We start from the raw sequence: 27420 nt of genomic DNA on the forward strand, positions 1-27420 counted from the left end.
TATATCTATATATATATATATATATATATCTGTGTATGTGTATATATCTCAATATTGCATTCAGATTTTTGTTACTGCATTTTCTTTGGGCATCCTTCCTGTTGCCTGCCAACCTCCTGCTCCAGTGTCTGCTGGCTGCCTCCCTAGACATGGCCTTGGATCTTCTTATTTTACTAGTTTAAACATTCACTGCTTCTGAAATTAAACAACCCCTCCTGCCAAAGGTGTTGTCTGACCATGTGGGGTGAGATAAGGAACCTAGAAGCCACATTACTTTTAAAACAGATGATTCTCTTATTACTAGCCCCATTTTGTGTTCCACCTTCACAGGTAAACAGTGTCTCCATTTTTTTTCCTTTTCTCTCTCTCTCTCTCTCTCTCTCTCTTTCTCTCTTTCTCTCTTTCTCTCTTTCTCTCTTTCTTTCTTTCTTTCTTTCTTTCTTTCTTTCTTTCTTTCTTGGACAGGGCTGATATTTCTCCACATTGCCCAGGCTGGCCTAGAACTCTCTACCCTTCTGCCTTAGCCTACCTAGTAGCTGGGATTACAGGAATGTAGCACCAAGGTTCTAGGCCTCTAATTTTTTTTTAGTTATTCTTCGGTTATTTATCTTGAAACTCCAGCTGTACTCACTTCACAAAACAGAGAACTATTAAACCTTGTTCATTTATCGTTCAATCATCTGTATTTGGTTATCTAAAATCATCTCCCATACTTTGTCTCTTTTTTGTTCTTTTGGTTAATATATTCAAAGACATTTATTTACAGTGTTCATAGTAGAGTTTCCAGAAAGAATATATGTATGTATGTATATATATATATATATATATATATATATATATATATATATATAGACACTTTTATTCTAGTCATAGTGTTTAAGACAAAGTCTTTGAGGACAGGTCAAGCAGGGAAGCGCAAGTTTGTTTACCATTAAAACAGAATACTATAGTGATGTGTTTGTACATGCACACAACATAATCTGATCAATTTCAATCTAGTTCCTCCCCTTGCCCTCCCTTTTTTTCTTAATTCCTTTCCTCTACCCCAATACACTTTTTTTCTTTCTTTTTAAAAATTTATTTATTTATTTTTGCATTACAATTTAAACGATAAAGATGCAACTGAATTAGAATCAACAAAAATAAATAAATAAATATATTCAGTTTGTTAAGTCACTTATAACTCATAAAGATATTTTTAAATGGTTAAACAAAAAAAAAAACAGAATATCATTCTTATCGCCGTGTGGACAACAGCAGACTCTCTGAGAAATAGTCAATGGTTTCTAGGAAGGAGATATGGTAGCTCTGAAGAGGGTCAGAACAGTTCTGAAGTTATGTAGCGGTTCCACACACATTGCTGTCATCAATAGTAAATATATAATCATATTTAAAGAGACACTTAAATTGTGTTTTAACGCTGGTGAGGAGCAAAGAATAGGAGGAGAAATTGTGAAGATATCTCTCTTTTTCACACACACGCACACTCAAAAAAGTTTAAAATACTGATAGTTTCTATCCACTTTTCTTTCTTTTGTATGTCATGAATACTTTAACTTAATGTGCTAATTTCACTCAAATATTGCTCCCAAGCCTGTGAGGTTAAAAGAATTGTAAGATTGTAGGGCAACCTATTGGATTTTCCTTGATTTATGTCTCTTTGATGGTTTAAGTGGAAGCTTAATGTTTAGGTTTTATACCACCTTTCTTTGCTAGCACAATTGAAAATACTGATAAAATGATATAATTGCATTCATTTTTATTTTCATATGTCATCATAAATTTTATCAGGAAGCATGTATTCACTTTATCCCTAAATAGTATTAAATAAACTTAGTTGAGCAAACAAAGTCTCTGCTTGATTCAATAATTAAAATGATATTATAAAAATTCAGTTAGGATGGACTGTGACAGGCAGGAATACACTCTGTGTCTCATTGTAGAGCCCTTTCTACTTCCTTTACCTAATAAAAGAGTGTCCCCTTTTAGGCTCTGATTATGGTTTTTAAATGGATAAAATACCATAAAAGTGTACATTAAGAATAGATCTGATTATGAGTAGATTCAAGGTCTACATAGAATGTATACATGATTTTATGGAAAAAGACAAGGCGGGTGCTTCTGGCATGAGGTGGTGGGTCAGTGTTAGACAATTTCATTGAGTCTGTGATGTTCTTGCTTTTTATTAGGGGAAGGGGCACCAGAGAAGTGAGCGTTTGCCCCTGCTCCTTCCACTTCACTGTCACTATTTCCCAATTCCTCTTTCTAACATAAGCAACTAGCCAGTCTTATCTCCTATGGTGGAGGTACTTGAAAGATCTCAGGATTTTTCTATTTCCCCAGCAAAAACATTTTAACAGAGGTACCCTTTCCCAATTTGACCAAAGAGTCAAATGAACTCTTCTTTCATTCTACTGTTCTCTCTCTCCACCTTACCAACATTCTATTAGCAAATCTTAAGGCTTCCCCAGGAAACCCACCCCTTCCTCTGTATCTGCTACTTGTTATTTGGACACTATCTTCTCTCCTCTGGGTGGCCACAATAGCTTCTTTAAAAACAAACAAACAAAACGAACAACAACAAAACTCCTTTATTTTATTTTTTTAAAAAAATATTGATTCTTTTTAGTTATATGTGATAGTAGAATCTACTTTGATATATTTATATAAGCATGGGATATATCTTATTGTAATTAGGATTGCAGTTTTGTGGATAGCTTTTTAATTGCTCTCTCTGACTCCCTTCTGGGCATACTACAAAGCACCCATAATGATCACTGTTAAACCCAAATATATGATGATACCAAAAAAAGAATTCAATACTTTTACATTTAATATTTGTTAAGATGATGGTGGGTGAAGAAGAGTCTTCATGGTGAATCTGAGGATTTGCTTTTATTAAAAAATGCTTTCATCAGCATCTTTAAAAATATGCAATTTTGCCGAACTGTAGCTCAACTTTAAGTCAAAACCCTACAAAGTATTTCCCTCATGAAAATTTGCCACTAAGACCACATATAGTGGGATACATTTGATTTTTTTTTTTGCCCACAGTTTTAGTGAAAAATGGTTTTACTCTCAATAATTTGGTCTCTATTTTCCAAAATAACACTCCTTTCCTTAAAGTCTGAAATGGCATTCTACCATTTACTATAAAATTCTGACTTTATTTTACTTTTTTATTTGTTCTTTTTAGTTATATGTAACAGTAGAGTATATTTTGATATATTTATACAAATATGGAGTATATCTTATTCTAATTAGGATCCCAGTCTTGTGGTTGTACCTGATGTGAAATTTCACTTTGGTGTATTCATATATGTACATAGGAAAGTCATGTCAGAATTATAGCATACAAGGCTCCTAGTGCCCTAGTTTTATCACATTTCCCTTGCTCACTCAGTTGCAGTTACACTTGCTCCTTCACTTTTCCTTGAACCTGCAAAGAAAGCTTCCTCCCTAAGACATTTTTACTTCATCTTCAGAGAGAATAGCATCTGACATGAGCATGGTTTGAGCTCTCTTTTTATTTAGATATTTGCTCAAATATCAGTTTCTCAGGAAGGTTTCATTTGATATTAAGAAGACCACTCACCCCTGCATGCATGTACACAAACACACACACACAGACACACACACACACAAACACAGAGATTCATCCTCATCATTTTATACAGTTGCTGTGATTTTATTTCCTTTGTAGCATTTATCAAGGATAACTTAATTAGTTATTTATGAGTTTGCTACTTTGTTCACTTGATACATAAGCCCTATAGAGCTGGAATCCTGTATATCTCATTCAATGCTGTATTCTCAAAGTCCAGAATAGTGTTGTAAGATCCCCGTAGATATTTGTAAATGAATATTGTTTCCACATTCACAGTAGCAATTTGCTAAAAAGTCTTTGCTAAATATCTATGCTTGCCCCTCTTCATCAGGAAGTATAGAAGTTATCTAAATTCCCAGATTCTTTGTTCTTAAGTCAGCTGGAATATTTTCCTTGCTTTTGCTCATGAGCTCAAATTTGGCAAGTCAGTATTCTTTGCCCAGGAAAGAAGGATCATAGTTAATGTGGATGAGTAATTCTATGAAAGGACAATTAGGCAGACAGTAATGTTCAGGAATGAGCACTCAGAGTAGTTACAATAATGCAAGGAATTACAGTACCATTCAACAGTGTAAGAATAATGACAACCTAGTGAGCCTGAGTGAATAAAAAGGAAAAGATCAGAACAATGTCCTGACAAAATGTGTTGAGGATCTAATGCCACCATACCCACAATGCATTAAAAGACTGCCACATCTTGACTTCCGCAGCCTTACTGTCCGTGATTGTCAAGATAGGAAATAAGTCTATCAATCAGCTACCTAGAAACATTTTTTGACACTTAGAGTCACAAACATTTTTGACACAAAAATTATTCCTGTTTGCTAAAGGAAGAATTTACTGACAAATCCATGGGTTTGTCTTTGAAACAACTGAGCACCTTCAACAGATCTGTTTGCATATATTAGATTATTTTACTTTTTGATTCATGTCCCTGAAAATAGTTTTATGTTACTATTATTCTTCTCTTCATATTATATACATATAATTCATTATTGAATATCATTATATTGCTATTGATTATTATTTATTTACCATATCTCTCAACTTACCCAGGCTATAGACTCTGAACCAGAATCAAAACAAATAGAAGATCATATGTATATCCCCTAGGCAAGAGTTGTAATGTATAATAAGTGAAGAAGAGACTGGATTGATACATTTTCTGTAGAATAACTCTTTAATAAAGAGATTCAGTTAGATCAATGATATAAGATATATTCAGTCTGGGAAAAGAAATGCCAACCATGAAACCCAATGACCAAATATTTGTAGAATGCTTCCTCAGCCATGTTCCTATTGAAAAACACTTCAGATATTAGCCTTATTCTATTGTCAAGATTAATTACATAAAGGTCATGAAATGGCACTAGTTTTGGAGAAATATGCATTGCAAAAAAAAAATCAATAAAAGTCTTTGGATTGCTCCCTTTTTTTAAAGAGCCAATGCCAACAATTAAAATCAATCACCAAGTAATTTTATTTTTTAATTTGACATGTGTGGGAACTATTTTTAAGAGACACATTGAAGTATACTGAAAAGTATTAGGACATCTGAAGAGGGGAGTGACATTAGAAATATTTAAATCTAGAATGATTCTACAATGACAACCTTAGAATCCTCTACCTTAGATATCTCTTTCCCAAAGTTAGCCTCTGGGTCATCCAAATGGAAACTGGGGTGCTACTTTTCTAAGGATTTCTACATGAACTCCACATGGGTACGTTGGTAAATAAATGTAGTTGTATATTTAAGACAAAAGAAAGGAGAACTATAGAATACTCAACTCAGAATGAAATCCAGATATGATAATAAAGTAGTTGTTGAAATTAATTCTGTAGGAACTCAGATTTTTAAGACTCCACTTGGGTTCACTGGGAAATAAAAGCAAAACTAGAGAATAATCAACTGAAATTCATAATAATAAAATAATTGCTGATAGTAAATTCTGAAAAAAACTCATAAGAATTCATTCATTCTATCTATGTGTGTACACATTACATAATATGTCAATGCCCACCTAATAGCACTTGTTCTCTATCCAAGCCAAAAGAGATATATTATTAGTCTTAAAATAATGTCTCTTATAAAAGCTCCAACAAAAAAACTGTAAGAAAATATGTTTGCTTTATAGCTGGCTAGAATAACCTGCTAATACTTTTTAATTTTGTATAATGATGATTACATATAAATCATGTATTGATGAAGTGACCCACACCTATAAGTCCAGCTACTTGGGAGGCTAAGGCAGGAGAATTGCAATTTTGAGGCCAACCTCAGTAATTAAGCAAGACCCTGTCTCAAAATAAAGTAAATTAAAGCTCGGGATATAGTTTAGTGTAAAATGCTTGCTTTCTAGGTTCATTCTCCAGGGCCACTGTGTACATCAATGAATGAAGCACGTAATATATAGAATATGAACTGTACAAAATTTATTATCTGTAAAATTCAAGGAAAAATGTTAGAAAATAAGGTTGATTAAGTATATTAAAATGATTACATTGACTCTCCACATAATTTTGTATGCACATCATGAATATAGAATGAACTTTACTTGAGAGCTACAGATAAGAGCTCAAGCTAAACATGTAGAATGGGATGGAACACTGAGATGACTATTTGCATAATTTGTACATTAAAAGCACTTAGTCTCTATTATTATTTTGCCAACAAATTTTTTTTTACACAAATTATATGAGCACCTGGTGTTATTCCCTATGGCTCTTTCCATGAGTAAGCAAAGTCATAGTGCATTCCCTTAAGCCCAAAATTGTTATGGAGATAAATATGATAGCTCTAATTTATTCAGGTATTTATTTTTTACAAAGCAAGTTTTACAGGTGTAAGTTGAAGTAAGTATCAATATCACTTCAGAGAAAAACCTAAAGGAAAGCCTTACTATATTTTTAAATGATTTTTTTTAATTGACTAGAAGTGGTTCCTTTTCATAACTTGAGAGACATAACTAAATATTTCACTCTCAGGGAAGAAAAGACAAAGAATATGAAAAAAAAGCCACTTATATATAAATTCTGCATTTGTGTGTCCGTAGAATTCAATGATGTCATCTTTCTTCCTACCAGACATGCTTTTGACATGGATAACCATGACGGAAGTTGAAATACCTTGAAAGGTACAATCAATCCACTGGGCCTAATAGAGTATCTTGGAAAAAATATGGGAGTCTTTTTTTAAAGTAAATTAATGACTCCAAGATATGAAATTATGAAAATCACAAGGTGACATACATGCATCCAGAAGCCTATCAGTAAGAAAAGGACATTTTAAATTCTCAAAGGACACAAAACCCAGTAAGAAATCAATTACAGTGACACCAAAATCAATTCCATTGCATACTCTGAATTGGGTCTCTCAACCTCATTCTATTCTCTGTCCATTTGAGGAGACTGAAAATTTTAAAACTATCTTCTCCTCATGAGCTTGAGGAATAAAGTTATATTTGTTAATTCATTTTTTATTAGTTGCTTATAACAATACAATGATCTTGACATATCATACATTTGATTCAAATGGGGTATGAATTCTCATTTTTCCACGTGTACAGGTTGCAGGATCACATTGGTTATATGGCCACATATATACATACAGCAATGTGCATTCAGAAGTTTGCTTATCTTATACACACATCTTAAACAGATCAATATCAATGGAGGAAATAGAAGATGCCATCAAAAGACTACCAACCAAGAAAAGCCCAGGACTGGAAGGGTATACAGCAGAGTTTTACAAAACCTTTAAAGAAGAACTAATACCAATACTTTTCAAGTTATTTTAGTAAATAGAAAAAGAGGGAGCTCTTCCAAATTCATTATACGAGGCCAACATCACCCTGATTCCGAAACCAGACAAAAACACTTCAAAGAAAGAAAACTACAGACCAATATCTCTAATGAACTTAGATGCAAAAATCCTCAATAAAATTCTGGCAAATCGGATACAAAAACATATCAAAAAAAATTGTGCACCATGATCAAGTAGGATTCATCCCTGGGATGCAAGGCTGGTTCAATATATGGAAATCAATAAATGTTATTCACCACATTAATAGACTTAAAGATAAGAACCATATGATCATCTTGATAGATGCAGAAAAAGCATTCCACAAAGTAGAGCATCCCTTTATGTTCAAAACTCTAGAAAAACTAGGGATAACAGGAACATACCTCAATATTGTAAAAGCAATCTATGCTAAGCCTCAGGCTAGCATCATTCTCAATGGAGAAAAATTGAAGGCATTCCCTCTAAAATCTGGAACAAGACAGGGATGCCCTCTCTCACCACTTCTATTCAACATAGTTCTCGAAACACTGTCCAGAGCAATTAGACAGACGAAAGAAATTAAAGGCATAAAGACAGGAAAAGAAGAACTTAAATTGGCACTATTTGCAGATAAATGATCCTATACCTAGCAGATCTACAAGGTTCTACAAAGAAACTTCTAGAGCTAGTAAATGAATTCAGCAAAGTGGCAGGATATAAAATCAACATGCATAAATCAAAGGCATTCCTGTATATCAGCGACAAATCCTCTGAAATGGAATTGAGGACAAACACCCCATTCACAATATCCTCAAAAAAAAATAAAATACTTGGGGATCAACTTAACAAAAGAGGTGAAAGACTTATACAATGAGAACTACAGAACCCTAAAGAGAGAAATAGAAGATCTTAGAAGATGGAAAAATATACCCTGTTCATGGATAGGCAGAACTAACATCGTCAAAATGGCGATACTACCAAAAGTACTCTATAGGTTTAATGCAATGCCAATCAAAATCCCAATGGCATTTCTTGTAGAAATAGATAAAGCAATCATGAAATGTATCTGAAAAAAATAAAAGACCCAGAATAGCAAAAGCAATTCTAAGCAGGAAGAGTGAAACAGGCGGTATAGCGATACCAGACTTTAAACTATACTACAGAGCAATAGTAACAAAAACAGCATGGTACTGGTACCAAAAACAGGCGGGTGGACCAATGGTACAGAATAGAGGACACAGAGACCAATCCACAAAATTACAACTACCTTATATTAGACAAAGGTGCTAAAAGTATGCAATGGAGAAAGGATAGCATCTTCAACAAATGGTGCTGGGAAAACTGGAAATCCATATGCAACAAAATGAAACTGAATCCCTTTCTCTTGCCATGCACAAAGTTAACTCAAAATAGATCAAGGAGCTAGGGATCAAACCAGAAACTCTGCAACTGATAGAAGAAAAAGTTGGCTCTAATCTCCATCTCGTGGGGTCGGGCTCCAAATTCCTTAATAGGACACCTATAGCACAAGAGTTAAAATCAAGAATCAACAAATGGGACATACTCAAACTAAAAAGTTTTTTCTCAGCAAGAGAAACAATAAGAGAGGTAAATAGGGAGCTACATCCTCGGAACAAATCTTACTCCTCACACTTCAGATAGAGCCCTAATAACCAGAGTATACAAAGAACTCAAAAAATTAAACAATAAGAAAACAAATAACCCAATCAAAAAATGGGCCAAGGACCTGAACAGACACTTCTCAGAGAAGGATATACAATTAATCAACAAATACATGAAAAAATGCTCACCAACTCTAGCAATCAGAGAAATGCAAATTAAAACCACTCTAAAATACCATCTCACTCCAGTAAGAATGGCAGCCATTATGAAGTCAAACAACAAGTGATGGGGAGGATGTGGGGAAAAGGGCACACTTGTACATTGCTGGTAGGACTGCAAATTGGTGCAGCCAATCTGGAAAGCAGTATGGAGATTCCTTGGAAACCTGGGAATGGAACCACCATTCAATCCAGCTATTCCCTTGCTCGGACTATTCCCCAAAGACCTAAAAAATAGCATACTATAGGGATACAGCTACATCAATGTTCATAGCAGCACAATTCACAATAGCTAGAATGTGGAATCAACCTAGATGCCAGTCAATAGATGAATGGACGAAAAAAATGTGACATTTGTACACAATGGAATATTACTCAGCACTAAAAAGTAACAAAATCATGGCATTTGCAGGGAAATGGATGGCATTAGAGCAGATTATGCTAAGTGAAGCTAGCCAATCCCTAAAAAACAAATGCCGAATGTCTTCTTTGATATAAGGAGGGCAACTCAAAACAGAGCAAGGAGGAAGAGCATGAGAAGAAGATTACCATTAAACAGGGATGATAGGTGGGAGGGAATGGGGGAGAGAAGGGGAATTGCATGGAAAAGGAAGGAGACCCTCATTGTTATGCAAAATTACATATAAGAGGATGTGAGGGGAAAGGGAAAAAAAGAGAAGAAATGAATAAAGTAGATGGGGTAGAGAAAGAAGATGGGCGGGGAGGGGAGGGAAGGGAGGATAGGAAGGGGATAGGAAAGGCAGCAGAATAAAACAGACACTAGTATGGCAGTATGTATAAACGTGGATGTATAACCAATGTGATCCTGCAATTTGTACACGTGGTAAAAATAAGAATTCATAACCCACTTGAATCAAATGTATCAAGAGCATTGTAATGCTTTGAGCAACCTGTTAGAGTCTGTAAACAAGTCAAAATAACACCTGGCATTTTGCCAGGGGAATGTTAGAGTTCGTAAACAAGTCTGGATGGTGCCTGGCAAAATGTCAGAGGGAGTGGTTTGAGAAGTAACAAAACCGAGCCATTAGGTGTAGAGATTCCTGATTGGTTGACTGATGTATCTAGTTTATGCTAATTAGATAAGCTGTGTGGAATGTATAAATACTGCTCCTGTCCTGCAATAAACGGCTCCCACTCCTGCTGTATCAACGTACACAAGTTATTCGTCACCCCCCCGGTTATTTTGCCCAGCCAGCCGGGCTGCGGCAGCAACCAATAATTTTTTTTTTCAACTGGAAAACAAAATTGAAAGAAAAAGGATTTGTGCTTAAAGTAGTGTTCCAGTGTACATCATTCTGCTTTCTGTGTGACAAGAAGGGGTGTGGGTTGCGGTGATAATGGCAATGGCCTCATTATAAGCTCTCCTAATCTTGGAATTAGGTGTGTTCAGACTCATTTTCAGGCAGCACCAGAAACAGTAATGGGCTCTTGCTTTGAGCATAGTTCCAGGGGAGGCCTAAGAAATACTGGTTCCTAAAGTGCTGCTTTGTTTTGTATGTTGTTTTCTAAAGCACATCCTTCAATTTCCTTTGATCTCTTCCAACAATTTTGAGAACATTCTGTATTAAAGTAATTCATGATTTAAGGAGCAAGTTTTTCTCCCCTGCACAGAAACTAAATTGATAAGCCAATATCAGAAAAAAAAAGACTATTACTTAAGATACAATAGACCTTTTTTAAAGAAAAATTAGAGACTTTATAATAATTTTGATTTCATATACTGCCCATGATTCCAAAGTTTCTATATATTTTTAAATTACATAAAAATAAAACTGGGCTGGAATTGTGGCTCAGTGGCAGAGCACTTGCCTAGCATGTGTGTAGCACTGGGTTCGATCCTCAGCACCACACATAAATAAATAACAAAGATACATCAACAACTAAAAAATATTTTAAAAAATAAATCTTAAGTCTAAGTGAGTTATTTCATAGGTATAATTAATTATTCTGATCAGTATATAAAAGCTAAACTACTATATCAAGCAACAAGACATTCTATGGAGTATTTTTGCTGCTTTTACTATTATTATTTTCAAAATGCAAACAATGTTACCCAACATAAAAAATCTGAAACAGAAGCTCCTTTGAATATATAAAGAATAGTTGTATGTGTTTGTAAAGCTGTAAAACTAAGAGTCATTACTTTATCATATTATAAGGGCATGTTTTAAAACATGGATTTATTTAAAGGTTAGAGAGTTAAGATTCATTGCTGATCAACAGTACAAAAGATTTTCTCCACCACTTGGTTTTGGAATATATAACTATTTACTTTTTGAATAAAAGTATACTAAATATTTTACTTAATACACATACATAAATTACCGTTGAGTAATATCTTAAGACAAGAAGTTTTAAAATGTTTTGGTTATTCTTAACAGTAAAATTACTATTGTTGCAAGGAGAACTTATGTAAATTTATCAAATAAGTGTTTTCATTAAGATGACAAAAATTTACAAAATATTGTAAGGACAGACTAAAAGCATTTCTGAATCAAAACGTAACCACAGATTTAAGATCTAACAATTATATTTGCAATTTCAAAAACTATTTGAATTGTTCACCAAATTATCATGCTTTTGTGTTGGGGTTGTAGCTCAGTAATAGAGTGCATGTCTAGCAAGTGTAAGGTACTGGGTTCGATCCTCAACACCACATAAAAATGAAATAAAGATATTGTGTGTCCACTTACAACTAAAAAAATAAATATATTTTTTTAAAAAGATTATCAGGATTTGGGGAATCTTTTCTTGATTACCAGACTCTGAAGAAGCTAATATATAAGTCAGAATGTTCATTTATTAACTATCATTACTGCTTGGATATACAAGTGACACAATTACCAATAAAAATTATCCTCAAAATTTCCTTCCTAATTAGTTACAAGAAATCAAACCTCAAATTTTTTTGGAGAGAATAACAACAAAGCAGGGAATTGCATAATTCAATCCTTGTGAGTTTTCTGAGGTGTTCAGAAATTAACAGTTTTCCACTATAAAGATTCTACCTTTTTTGACAAGTAGAATACTTGTAAATGGGTTCCAAATATTCCATATATGTATATATGTTTGTGTATATGTACATGCACATGTGTATATATTTGCACATATATTTTTGTGTATATTTAATCTAATCCCATAATTCAAAATATTTATATTTTTTAAATCCTTCATTTTCTTTATACCGATATCATTATTTGACATTGATGTTTTACTGTAAAGAGGTTCTGCCTCTGTAACCTTATTTAAGACATAAAATTTTTTTGTAATTAACCTCAAATTATTCGATACCAACTGCATTTCTAAATTATTTATGGAGTACATTCCATGTTCCTCCACCATTAATCACTTTCTAGGCTAGGCCCCTTCTTGGAATGAATTTCACATATGTCTAAATCTTTGTTATGTTTTTATTCCTTTTAATTCATATTCTGAGGAGTCTTTGGTTTCTCTTCAATATCTCAGTGCTTATGAGATTTGATTTTATAACCTTCTGTGTACAGACTGAATGTAGTTGAATCCCAGGGAAGAAAAAGCTAAAAAAAACTGTTGTTACAAGAAAGTTCTATATTTTCTTGCATATATGGCTTTCAGTGGTTTAGCTAAAAATATAGTAAATATATTTAAAAAGTGATAGGAGTTTCAAATTCTAAAAGGCTTTCCCCTGAGGTCTTTAAAAACATTCTCAGAACAGAGAAAATAAAAAATAGATATTTGAAACATTAATACATATTATATGCTTGTATATACTCAGAGTTTATTTTTAGAAACAAGCACCCATACAGAAACATGTTTACAAATCCATCACTAACACACCAAAAAAGTGTTCAGATGCATTTAATGCAAATGCATTAAAGAAACCCTAAGCTGAACAAAGTTAACTCTTATTTTACTGAAGAAATTCTCATAACTTTTTAAATTTATTCTTTTTAGTTATACATGACAGTAGAATATATTTTGACATATAATGCATACATGGAGTATAACTTTCCATTTTTGTGGTTGTACATGATGTTGAGTTAACTGGTTATGTATTCATGTATGAACATAGGAAAGTTATGTCTGACTCATGCTACTATCTTTCCCATACAGGCTACTAATATTCTAAGTCTTCAATAAAGTTATATAACTTGTAAAATTTCCCAAACTCACCTGATCACAAAAATCATTTTTGCAAGATCATTTTTTGGAACTGGTGTTCCAAAAATATGTTCTTATTTTAGGTAATGGTACTGTATGGTACTAATGGTACTGTAAAAAGATGAAGGTATGTGAGTGACTAACAGGGTGGAAAAAAAGGAGGACATAAGAAGAAAATACAAATACATGTCTGTGCGTCTCTCCCCTCTCCCAACATAAAGTACAAGAAAAGAAAGCAAAAGGGAGAGGAAGTGGGGAGTATATTTAGATGTGGAATTCTAGCATCTATGTGAACACTTTTTTTTGTTTTCAAATGATTTGCATAAGGTCATATAACTAGTCAATCACAGAGATAGGACCACATCAACTCAGCCCAAATACAGAGGTGAGACAAATACAAAGCCCATTGTTAAGATAAAGCTGCAAATCACAAGATGTTACAGACTGGGAAAAAAATAGGAAAACAAGAATCTTAATCAAAAAATGAAATGCTACATGCCAGTTTTATTACCTTGCTTAATTAGCTTCCTACTGCACACTGTCTTTATTTTTTATGATGAGTTTTCAATATCTTGTAAATGTCTCTACAAGATTAAAAACCTCTGAAGGTCAGGGAATATGAAGTAGAAACATACTCATTTTACCTGATGAAAATCTCTTAGGAAAACACAAAATAAAGTTAAAAAAATAAAGAAAATAAGCAATTATGTTTAAGGTTAAAAAAATACATATCTCTTATCCCTTTTTCTTTTTGCCAACTTTCTTCTTTGTTTCATTGAAATGAAGTCTTTCTGGTCAAAAACACAAGCTTCAATAATTAAATATTATGGATATCAAATATACTATGAGACTAACTCATGACAAAATGAGTATGCCCTTCAAACTTCTGACTGGTAAAATCAACCTTCTAAATATCATGTGCAATAATAGAAACACTCAGAAATTCCTACTTAGGCTATGAAAAATTGATTAATAAATTAATCAGACGTGAATTTACACAAAAAATACTAACTTTGAAAATGATGATTCAAAAGTTTTATACAATGTCAAGCACAACTTCTATGGGAATATATTTCTGTCTAATGTGTGTACAAACATATTTTTTAAAAGCTTAGAAAAAAATGCATACAAATAATGAGGTCTAGCATATTCCTAATTTCTGCTTTGGCAAGTTTCATGCTTGTTTACAAACAACAATAAGATAGTAATAGTCTCTATAGCCTGACAATATAGCTGGAATAACAACAAAGACAAATTTATAGAGAAACAGTACTAAGAGATTTTCTTGTTCTGTTTTTTGTTTTTGTTGTTGAGCTAGACATTTAGAAAGGTTTTGATGTCTATGTATTGACTGTAAATCAGAACAAGTTATTTACCTCAAAGTATAAATTTATCAAATACCGTAAAAATTAACAATTTAATGTAATGGTTAGAACTTTAAGTGTATGGTATCAATAATACACTTACATATCTGAAATATGTTCTCAGACTTACATAGTTGGCAATTTTAACTTTCATTTATTTTACTCTCAATGGATTGTTTAATCTCCTCACTAAAATTTCAGACCCCAAGAGGAATTCCCTGTATTAATTAGCTTCGCAGCACCCCCCACACTTCTCCCCAACAAAAAAAACATGAAGCCATGTCTCAGAAAAAAAGCCACTTTTAATGTTTCCACAGAAGTGTACTAAAAAGATGAGGAGCATTTAAAAAGCACTAAAAATATAATATAACATGTATTTGCTTACAGAACAGCAGTTTAAAAAGATGTCTTTGGATATAGTGCTGTAATATTCTCATGGGTTAGATGCACTTTGGCAGGGAATGATATAAAGCCAGTTACTGCAGCCAAGACTCTTATGCAAACTTTACCTCTCCACAAGATACACTGATAAAAAGAAATTGGATTCTAAATAGCTTAAAAATCCAAGAAAAACTATCCCCATTTTTTTTTTTTTTTGTGGAAGAGTGGACGGTCAAAAATAAAATGTTCTTTATGAAAAAATCTCATTTTATTTAAAAAATAAGAATGGTTGTTTTTATTATTTCTTAATTCTTCTTAGGTATAAGCTGACCAAGTTCTGAATGCTTTCTAAAACAAAGCTTTAACCAGAACTAATCAATTATTGAGTATGCTTCATCTGCAGTGCAGAATTAAAAGCATAAATTCCCATGTTCAAGGTAGGGTGCTAACCTCAATGGAAGAACTTTTGGAAAGAATCTGATAGTGTAAAGATTGATGAGCAAACAAAACACAGTAGAGGAAGTACAGGTGGTACTTTTTAGGTGGAACATGGGACTAGTGTAGAAAACAACAGGCAAGGTAGGTCAGCTGCCTGCAGAGAAGCTAGATAATGGGTTTGCATGGTATCCTGAGAAATGGACAGCTTGAAAATTATTTTCATTTTAAGTAGTAGAGCATTACAATCATTTCATCAGAACAGTAAACAATGAAACAGACACATCAGTTCATGTTAGAGTGCACAACTTCAATACCAACTATATAAAGACCAACTGAAACAATGAGATGTGAGTTTCACCAATCCAATGGAGAAAGATAATTATAGAAGAACTCTCCTAACAGTTCAATATTTAACATATGATTTAGGAATACATTAGGCCAACTTTTTCTTGTGATCTCTGTGTAATTAGGTCACCAGCTAATCTAAGGATGTTTCTGCAATATTCCACAATCATCCTCTCAAGTGCAGACTCAATACAAGGCATTATCATTGGGGACTAGCATTTTCATTACTCCAGGTGGATTTTTGTTGTTTCAAGATTACATTTACAATAGGGACACAGCCTGGTCATACTTGTCTAACCATATCTTGGGAAGTGGACATGAAGTGGTGAAGGCTCTGAAATTTTTATGCAGGGATTAGGCAAACAGGCAGTTGAAGAAATGCAAGAACAGTCGTTACTAAGTATCTATTGAGAGATGAAGAAGAAAATTTTTTTTATTACCTTAAGAAAAAAAATTTCTCTGCCTTAAATTCATTTTCATCTATAACTGACAATTATAAAATAATACACATAGTGTAATTTTTTTGTGATGGTTATGAGGCAATATGTGAAATTCCTAATGCACAAAGAAGGCATTCAGTGAATGTTCTCCCACAGTCTTACAGGATTATTAGAGTTACTATCTCAAAGAAAAGAAGTAAGACTGATATACAACAGAAGGAAACTGTCAGACTTATTAAATTATCCAATCAGGAATTTAATTAAATGGATTTAGGCAAAGACCAAATGGAAAATGAGTTCAAGAACAGACTAAGAAAAGAAGATAAAAGCCAGTGAATGTATTTAATTTAGATACTAATAAGTCTATGAGAATAAAAATCCTTCTCATTTTTGCCAGGCATACTCTACGGGAGTGGAGTTGAGCCCATGAATGTATTAAGGCAAGCTGGTCAAGAGCATACTAGAATCTTCAACGTTATTCTCAGATTATTCAGTGTATTGAAGAATCACACATGGAAACAGAATGAAAGTTTCTGTGGTCCAGTTGGAAGGTGACAATATGGTTTTGAATTATTGTCCTTAATAAGAGATTAACTCAGACTAGGGTTGTGGCTCAGCAGTAGAGCACTCGCCTATCACATGTGAGGCCCTGTGTTTGATCCTCAGTATGACATGAAAATAAATAAATAAAATAAAGGTATTGTATCCAACTACTTATACAAAAAATGATATATTTTTAAAAAGATATTACATAAAATATTCTTATTTATCTCAGTCATCTCTGTGCATTTTGTCCAGAAAAAAAAAAAAAAAAGATGGAGATAACCATTCTTCTAAATACCAGCACTGGGATTTATTTGTGGCATTGATGTCTTTACATCATGCTCTCCAACAAGAAATTTTGGGAAACATTTAGGTGCTACAATGCATCTTGTGTGAATACTTTATTAAAAAATGACTTTTGCTTAAAAAACATCTAATTCCAAAATTATTTTCAAAGTCTGCAACTTTTAGCATACAATGCTAAATAATAAATATAACTCATATTTATTTTTAAATTTTTTAATTAATTAATTTAATTTTAATTGGATATATATGATAGCAGAATGTTATTTTGATTCATTGTACACAATTGCAGCACAACTTTACATTTTTATGGTTGTACATTATGTAGCGTCACAGCATATGTGCAGTCATACATGTACCTAGAGTAATGATGTCCATTTCATTCCACCATCTTTTCTGCCCCCATGCACCCTCCCTCTCCACTGTCTCCTTTGCCCAATCAAAATTCCTCCATTTTTCCCATGCCTCCCTCCTCCCCATTATGGATTAGCATTAATTTATCAGAGAGAACATCTGGTCTTTGTTTTTTGGAATTGGCTTACTTTGCTTAGTATGACATTCTCCAACTTTATACATTTACTTGCAAATGCCATAATTTTATTCTCTTTTAATTCTGAGTAATATTTCATTGTGTATTTATACCAGTTTCTTTATCTATTCATCTATTGAAGGACATCTAGGTTGCTTCCACAGTTTAGCTATTGTGAATTGAGATGCTATAAAGATTGATGTGGCTACATTACTATAGAATGCTGATTTTAAGTCCTTTGGGTATAGATCAAGGAGTGGGATAGCTGGATCAAATGGTGGTTCCATAAGAAGAACAAAATTTAATAAGATATATATATATCTTTCATTTTCCCTAATGCTCCTTGGTTAATAATCTCTTGAATGTGTTATTGATTACTCATATACATTTTACCATAGTACTGCTTGGGAGTGATTCTCAATACTAAAGGTAGAATTCCCAAGGGGGCCAGATCAGAATCCTTTGTGGGCCTTTCCAAATAACAGCTTTCTGTCAAAATTCATTTTTTCCATGTCTCTTTCAAGACTTTTATACCTCTCTTCTATTGGTTTTATTAGCTTTTGTACTAAGATTAGTAGACTTAATAACTTTGGTTTGCTAAAATGAAAAATAAAATGTTTAATCTAAATGTGGTATTTAGAAAAAGCTATGAAGACTAAGCCAAACCCAAACCTATAGCCAACACTTATTGCGTGCTATTACATAGTTTTCCAGAGACTTAGTTGTCTCATCAGAAAAAAGAGGAATAATAACTGCTTTAATGTGCTAAATGCTACAGACACTCATTTATCTACTCAATAAAATGTACATATTATTTAGGTAGATTTGTCTTTCTTTTGTAGAGAAACAAAACATAGAGTTTAGATTCCACATCTAGCTTCTTTATAGTCATTCAGAATTGCCTAATGTATCTGAATTTGAATCAAAATTTTGTTTATTAAGAAGCACGAAAGACATTCTTTCTCCTGTATACTCCACAGAGACAGAGTAGACATACAAAGAGATAAGATACGCAATAACATTTTTCACATTGTAATCAAATGTTCATTTCTATATTATTATGTAAGTTTTAAATGCAAGCCAGTTTTATCTGTATTGATTTTCTCACAGTAATCCTTTGAAAAATCTTTCTAAAATATATTTTTTTCAACACTGAATATTCTTTTCAGGTAAATTCAGAGAAAAGTGCCTAAAAATGATGAGGACAAAACCTGCAGAGATAATCTCTGGAATGTAGTTATAGACTGGTATTCAAACAAACTTGATCATCACACCATTTTTGCTTAAATGGTGTGATAGAGATTTCGAGTAATTATACATGCAAGGAATATTCAGACTTCATTATAAACTCACAAACTGTCATGGTAAAGGCAGAGCCCATCATATCTAATGGCAGCCATTCTGTGACATGTTGATAACATAAATGGTTTATAAGCATGACAGAGGAGCTCAGCTCTGCTCACACTCCTGCCCCACACCTATCATTAAATTACTTCCACACATTTAACCACTTTATTTCTAAAGTGACTTTCAAACTGTATGGCATAAATCTGACTTCATCAAAAAATTATTTACTCTGATTAAAATATTTCTAGTGCTTTCATTTTTTTGGTTCAAACATTAATATTCTATTTAGCATTTTGTGAATTGTTTAACAAAATTATTCTCTTGATTTTTCTAGATTTACTAAAACTGTTGTATAAATTAAATGCATTCTAAGTTGCAGATAATTTTCTAAAAACATTCTGATATGCAATTATTTGATTTTTCCCTGGATTTACTAAATAATTTTAACTACATATCGAAGTACAGATTGCTACTATCATTCCGGCATGTTAAGTGAAGGAAAAAGTTGCTTAGTTAAGTTTGGAAAATAATTAGCTAGCTAGAGAATATTCTAGCTCTTTGACTATTCAATATTTCATTTTCCTTTGACAAATACGTCTGGATTAGTTAAGGTAACCACTAATGTGATAAAGGACTTGTGCCTGTGTTCAAACAATTTCCAACTGCTGATTATGGACAGCATTCCTTTTGCTGATACAATTTGTTATTTGCCTTTTATTATGAATGAGGATTCTCCATAGAATCCTTGAAATAGCCATCATCCATTGCTCTCATTAGGACTTTTGGTCCATGCTTATGAAAGACAGCTTTATCATTTTTTATGTTATTGTAGTTTTCAAAATGTTGGACTCAATTTTTTAAACATTTCTTTTCTATTCACTGAAGTATTAAAACTCATATCTTCATATTTCACTTTTTAATCATTGTCATTAATTTATTTACTGTAACATCAAAAATTACATAGTATTATTTTATTATATTGAATAATGATCACTAAACTGTTATATTAACTTTTATCAATTACTTTAATAAATTACAATTACTAAATCAAAATCACCGTTCCACATTTGAAAATCATATTATATTACAGAATTTTATTTCCTTTTCAATTTGATTGTATATATTTTTCTTTATTTCTCTAGAGATTTTTATGGTGGAAGTATTTGTAGGTTAATCTTTTTCACTGTAAATTGTAAAATAACTGGACACATGCTAAAATTTTCATGTGTAGTTCTCCAGGAATGTGCAAATAAAAGTTTTTACTCTCATATGGAAAGCTGATAGGAGAGAGAGAGAGAGAGAGAGAAACAACATTTTTTTAGTATTTATGGTAATATGTAGGAAAGAAAGGACAGTTATTATTCTGTCAAATTTATGACATGAGAAGTCAAAATTAATCACAAATCTTAAGTCATTTTTGAGAAATGATGTATAAAACTCTGATTTTCTTGGGAAAAAAAATGTCCACAAACACAAGTAGCTACTACCAATTAGCATAAATCTAATAGTTTTTAAAGTATTTTTAACAAATTATGCAGTTGATGAACTTATAATTAACAAATAAATTTCTTGCCTTTTTTAAATCACACCTCCTGTATCACATTGTGAAATACCATGCAGTGAAAAAAATCACAATTCACAGCTAGGTGATACTGTAATAAGCATTAAAGAAAGAATTACAATTAACTCCACAATTTACTATGTATAAAAGTAGAATTACTGAATGTGTATGTGTGAATATTTAAAACATGCAGTTGGTATAGTCATTTAGTGTGTTTATATTTGTACACTTAGCTTTCCAATATTCATAAGCTGTGCTAGAAATTTAAGAATGCTACTTTCTGGTCTATAAATTAAATCCTGAAAGGGTAATACAAAATATTGAATTGAAATACTCACTGTGGAAGGACTGAAGAATATTGATTGTCCATTCATCTGTTAATCTTCCTGTTTTTGTTATCTGAATGCATTTCAGTTGATTTGAAGAATCTCTTGATTCAATCCAACAAATCATTTCTTCATTGTAAATAAAATCCAGAGTGTGAATTTCATTCCTGTTGACTGAGCTTATAGTTGCCATTTTACTTCCATTAAGATAGAACATCTCAATTGTTTCAGAATTTGCAATTAGTAACATAGGCGGCCTATCTGTAGGCTCTGGAATAAAAGAGAGAAATGAAATAAATAAGGGAGCTGCTTTTTTCTTTTTTTTTTTTTAAAGTTGCATTACTCATTAAAAGTCATTTCTACACTTTTCAGATATGTTTAAAACTTTAAAAAGTGCTTGCAAAACAACTTATCTAATAAACCATCTATATGCTTCACTGACTATTTTAACTCACTGGGAAAATACGTTGCACTGAGTACTTGTATTCCTTATTGCCTTCGTCATAATGTATTGTCTGAATGTGGAGACGGTGCTATTTACTTTTTCAATGGTGGTAAATAAAGGAAGTGCTATAAGTTGTTTCTCTAGCAATGATGATGGATCTGTACTTACCTCTCCACTCAGTTTTCCAGGTTTCCCTTGTGAGCAAGGGCATGCTGTTTTGAGGTGAATATATGAGGTCAAAAATAGATTCTCTGGAGCGGAACATACACAGCTCAGACTCATAAAAAGAGTACACCTGTGACCTTGGCCTCATTGGCCCCTTGGCCAAACAATCACATGTTCTCTTAGTCCCTAGATTATGATGGCTGAGCCACTTCCTTCCACATTCCTTTCCTATAGCCAGAAAAATGAGATCCTAGGTATAAAAAAAGGACTTGCTCCATACTGCAATTTTTGAACAATGCAACTTTGCTGGTGTTAGGATTGCAGAGTTTTTGATAAAAATTGGAAAAAAAAATCACCCACCCTTTTAATAGCATATATCAAGGTAATAATAAATCCCATATAGAAGGAATGTTCTAAGATGGAAGATGGCAGAGCCGTCTCTAACTGGTTTCCCGTCTGCCATCTATGCTTTCAGTGTTTCTCAACACAATGGATAGAACTGTGTCATATAAACATAGGGCAGATCAGAGGAGTGCTCTACTCAATCCTTCAAAGGCTCCCATTTCAGCTAATACAAAGGTCAAAGCCTTTATATTAAACTGTAAAGCTCTGCCTGGTTTGCATTCTCATTCCATCTTCAGTTTTGTTTCCTTCATCTCCTCACTACTATCCTTGTTCTTCTCACTCCAGAAACACTGCACTCCCTACTGTTCCTAAAAGGAGCTGGTCAAGCTGCCAGCTCAGAGGCCCTGCTTTCTTCTTGGAATACTCATCCTCTAAATATCAGATTGGCTGACCTTCTCACCCCAGCCAGTTCATCATTCAGATGTCACTGTTCTGGTGAGGACTTCTCTTACGATTTTGTCTTCAGAATATTGCAAGCCTCTATACTCCTTCACCATTTTATTCCTTTGTTATTACCAGAGACTTAGTATGCCTGTTTATTTATGATAAATTGTATATCTCTGTGGCTGTATTTCTGGCATCTAGAAAAAAGCCTAGGACCCAGTGACCAGTAGTACATTGATACAAATGAGGAAAACACCCATAACTCTTATATAGCAGAGTTATTTAGAAAACTTCTGTGGATATAGCATTTTTTTTAACTATGAAGGGAATCCAGAGAGAGATAGTATTCAGAAAACATCATATTTCATAAACATCATTTGATCATTCTGCAAGAAAGCAATGCTGAGTTCTATAGGACAGGGCAAAAGAAAATTAGGATACTATGTGCAATGTAATTAAATAAGTCTAATGTTTAAAAGCAGTATTACTTGTTAGTCTTTATTTTTCTGGTGGGGTAAGGCTATCGGGTTCTTTGCGTTTCCCTCAGATTAAATAACCCTCTTATGAAGATGGTTTGGAATCTGCCCTGGTGAGCTTGATCCCATAAAGCCTAAGATGTATCCAGTGTACTTTAGGAATATTTCAATTCTTACACCTAAGTAATGATCTCAATCAAGCCACAAGATTCCTCTCTATCTTCAGAAAAGCACCAAACATTTTGGACTGAATGAAAAGAGCAAAAATATTAAAACAAAAAGCAATACAAAGACATAGAGACAAAACTCAGTAGGGTTATAAAACTAAGTAGCCCAACGGTCTTTTACCAATGGATACAATAGAATTATCCTGGGCTGCCTGAACATAGGCCAACAGATAGAAGTCTCAACAATGCTAAGGTCACTTTCCCAATATAGAGCTCCCTCAGGAACAGTAAAATTGTGAAATGTCTTTGCTTAGAGTAACTTTGTCAAGGACCCATATCTGAACCTGGTAAGAAAGTTGCCTTCTCTTCTAATCTCTTAAGTCTATCTTGAGACTATATTATGCTTGCCCCTGCCTTTCCCTTATTCACAGGTCCAGATATGGTCACTTTTCTATACTCTTTTTTTTTTTTCCATTTTCCAGGTGACTTTGTCACTCTCTTCTCAGAGAAGAGTCTTCAATGGCTGTATTATCAGGTTAACCAAGATATGTTGTCACTAATGTCAAGGCTTAATGTCTTCATTTGACAACTCAAATGAACTTTAGTGAAAATGCCTCTCACTTATAATGAGTCACAATTAAAAACTTCTTTACTGAAAAGCTTTATGTAAAGTCTAGATCCAGACAATCATTTTTTAGCCAGCCACAACTCAATAATTCAAGCATGTCATAAACATTCTTTGAAGAAAATCTGGAATATAAAGGGTTGTTGAGCTTCCCCTAAGAAAATGAGATAAAAATCAATTAATGGTCAGCACAGGCAATGCTTAATTGACAAAATTAATCAATTTATTTTATTTGCAGCTGATTTTGAATGCATCATGTATTTTAATGAAAAACATATAGAGCCCCAATTAAACAGAATGCCAGTAAAGAGATTATGATAATATGATTCAGAATCTGACATAGTTTGGTTTAATAATGGTGACTTTAAAAATACAAATGACACAGTGGAGGAAAGAGACTTAAAATGTTAATTGTAAAGTGCTTTATTGAAGAAATAATTCTGTAGCTCTGCTAATTATTAACTGTGGTTTCCCCGTTTAGAATAATAAGGAAAATTTAAGTGTGGGGGAAGAAAGTCATGAAAACCTAAGCACCCACAGAAATAATCCTGATGATTATCAGAATCTAAAGCTACAAGTCTTTTCATCTACTTCGTTATGCAAGTCAACATAACCCTAGCAAAGACTGCAGCCTGTTTCTAGCTGCAGTTCACTGGATCTCCCCCATGCTTCATTACCTCAAGTTTCCATAAGCCAGCTGAAGAGCACCATTAGCTTAGGTAATAAAAAACAGACTGACCAGAGTAAAGGCAATGCCCCTGCAGGTTGTCATTCTAAGAATCAATGGACAGTTTTTCCAAAGGAACAGTTGGAAAACACATTACCTGACTTGAGTCAAAGGGATACCTAATAAGTCAACATTCAGTAAGAGGAAGTAAACATTAACTTTCCACATAGAAGAGACTGGAATTCAAGAAAGCACTCTACCATGGAGAACCAAGATTTTCCTTGACGAAACCTCCACAACAGCCTGTCAAAAAACTTGCCATAGAGCAGCAAAGCTGCCCTCATCCTCATGACAACACCCCATGTTGACATTAGTAAATGTAGTGTTTTCTCTTTTTATTCATAGAAAAGTGTATTTGGGCTCTGTATGATCAAAAAGAGATTTTATTTTTCCCAGTCATGAATGATAAACTAATCATTGGCACATTCTTTGAAGACTGATTTTAAACTTGTGAACTGAAAAGAGAAACTCAGAAATATGAAAAAGCTCTTATTGCCAGACCCCCAAAATACCAAGTTAATACAATCAAATCCTTGCAAACATCTTCATCTTCTCACAGTTGAGAAAACAGTAAATGTGTATCTGTGGGCTAATAATAAGATTTTGACATACATTTGATGTTAAAAATATTTTCTTTTCTTAAAAAAATTTATATTTTTAGTTGTAGTTGGACACAATACCTTTGTTTTATTTTTTACTTTTATGTGGTGCTGAGGATGGAACCCAAGCCCTCATACATGCTAGGTGAGTGCTCTAATGCTGAGCCACAACTCTGGCCCCTAAAAATATTTTCAATATGAATAAAAACTGTCACTTTTAAGGTTTTGTTTAATACTTAATTTTTTTTCATTCAATTATAAGAATGCTAATTTAGTTACTTTTAAGCAATACAAAAATCTGGATTCAGATGCTCATAAATCAATATAAATCTAACAAATATATATGTATATAATTCATTTATAAGTAAATGTACACCCTCTAGTTGTACCATGTTCTGATATCCCTTAATTAAACCTGTAGCTGTGAGCAATTATCTCCAATGAGTGAAGTTCAGCAGGTTCACCTCAATATTTGCAAAGTCCTGGATAAAAGGTTAAATAAAGACTTGGATGTAAAATATATAAAATGAAGTGCCAAAATGAGACTAAAATAGTAAGAAGAAGGAAAATTGTGGTCCATCAGCTCAAAGAATTTATTTCAAACCAATATCCACTTGGAGGTATTCAAGGAGAAAATTTAAATGTTTTAATTTATTTTTATCATACACCAATTAATTAAAGGCTGTAAAAATAAGAAAAAAATGTATGGAGTTAGAGATGATAAGGATGCTAACAACTTGTAATCAAAAAGCATACAGACTCACATGGGTAGTGAATTACTGCTATATAAAACATAAAGCAATCTATATAAAAAGACTATAAAGTTTTTGTAAAAAAAAAAAACCTTCTTAGACTATGTAAAGAACAGAAAAAGTTGAATACCATTGGAAGAAAAATATCTAGTTTTTTTTTAAGAGAGGGTATTTTCCATATTATACAATAAACTATAAATCAAAGTCTACCAAACCAAATTCAAGTACCAATTTAATATCATATAAGGGAAAAAAAGATAGAGGTTTTCTTTCTGTATTCTGAAACAATTATTTTTTCCTCAACTCTTTTTATTAGAAAATTTCTATCAAATGAATTATATAAGAATAAGGATCTATTACCAAACATAAAATGAAATATAATATTTTATAAAGGGAAAATAAGATATGGTTAACATGAAAATTAAACTGTGTTAAAAATGGTATTGGGTTTAGCAAGAAAGTATGTATTACTACATCTGTGCTATAACTTCTCTCACACCATCTTTTATTGTCACATGTATTTTTGTTGACCTGTTCTTTGATTGGACAAAATAGTGTTATTAATTTACTTAGTATTTATAAATCTTAGGTATTGAATTGGAATTTGAAAGCAATCAGTAAAATAGTCTACTTTAAGGAAAGATATAATGTAGTAGAAAGATTAAGGTATATTGGAAAGATCTATATTTTTATAATCAAGTTGGTACCTATGTTGAAAGATTCATAGTGTCATTCAGTTTCAAGTAATGTTTACAGACAGTTGCTTAATTGAGTCAAAAGTTTCCTAATGGTGATGACATTTGACCTCAGTCTTCCTTTAATGGAAGAACATGGATTTGACATTCAAAGAGAGAAATAAAGAAATCAGGTGGAAAAAATAACTTTAAAAACACTGAAATATATTGGGAATATACTGACCTCAGTGAAAAGTTTTCTGGTGGGGAGAGCATTCATGACTGATGGAAATTTCTCATAATACTTCTCATGATTTTTTATATTTTAGCAGTAAGATACTATAAAAGCCAGGCTACCTGTTTATTTTTTATTGTATACTCACAGCAGTACCATGAATCAGATGCTAATGCTATCCACATTATAGAAATTAGAAAACTAAGATATATAAACATTAAGTAACTTGTTTAAGATCATATAGCTACTGAGAAAAAAGAACTGGATTCAAAATCAGCATTTTTTAGTGGCTGAGAAAGTAAGCTGAAGACAAGCTATACAGGTTAACCAATGTCAAGAAGATAGACATTTTTAATTTGGAGTGCAATGGGAAGCCAGAAGCTCATTTTAGAAAGATGATAACATGATCGAAACTGTACTTTAAGAAGGTCAAGTCAGAAATAATATATGGGATACTAATGTCAGTAGGATGCAGTGGAAAGGACAACTAAAATATAGTGGGAAAGATAGATTTTCATTCAACTTTCAGAATTATCTGTTTTTACATTTACTTCTTAATTGGTGCACTGTAATTCATGTCAAATGAGAAGGTAAAATGTAAAAGTTCTCTTACACCCTGTCTTGGTGGTGGTTACTTGGAAAAGAGTAAAGTAAAAGAAAGAAAAAAGATATCTTTGTTCCTGTTTAGACTGATGAAGAGCAGAAAGTAACAATGGCTATATGTGGCCATATTCCTACTGGAAGTAGACTCATCACAGAAATGAAATCCCCAGAGAATCTTCAAAAAACCCCCTTGAAA

The 27420-nt window shown here is 32.8% G+C and overlaps 1 protein-coding gene across 1 annotated transcript in view; it reads right to left on the reverse strand.

Annotated features, from left to right (window-relative positions):
- Lrp1b (LDL receptor related protein 1B) overlaps positions 1-27420 on the reverse strand; it is a 1807788-nt gene that overhangs the window by 959209 nt on the left and 821159 nt on the right. Inside the window, exon 6 of the mRNA XM_015479144.2 lies at positions 20980-21237. Coding sequence (XP_015334630.1) covers positions 20980-21237 — 258 coding nt within the window. The remainder of the gene's footprint in view (positions 1-20979; positions 21238-27420) is intronic.

The sequence above is a fragment of the Marmota marmota genome, unplaced genomic scaffold, assembly GCF_001458135.2.
Source record: "Marmota marmota marmota unplaced genomic scaffold, marMar, whole genome shotgun sequence".
NCBI lineage: Eukaryota > Metazoa > Chordata > Mammalia > Rodentia > Sciuridae > Marmota > Marmota marmota.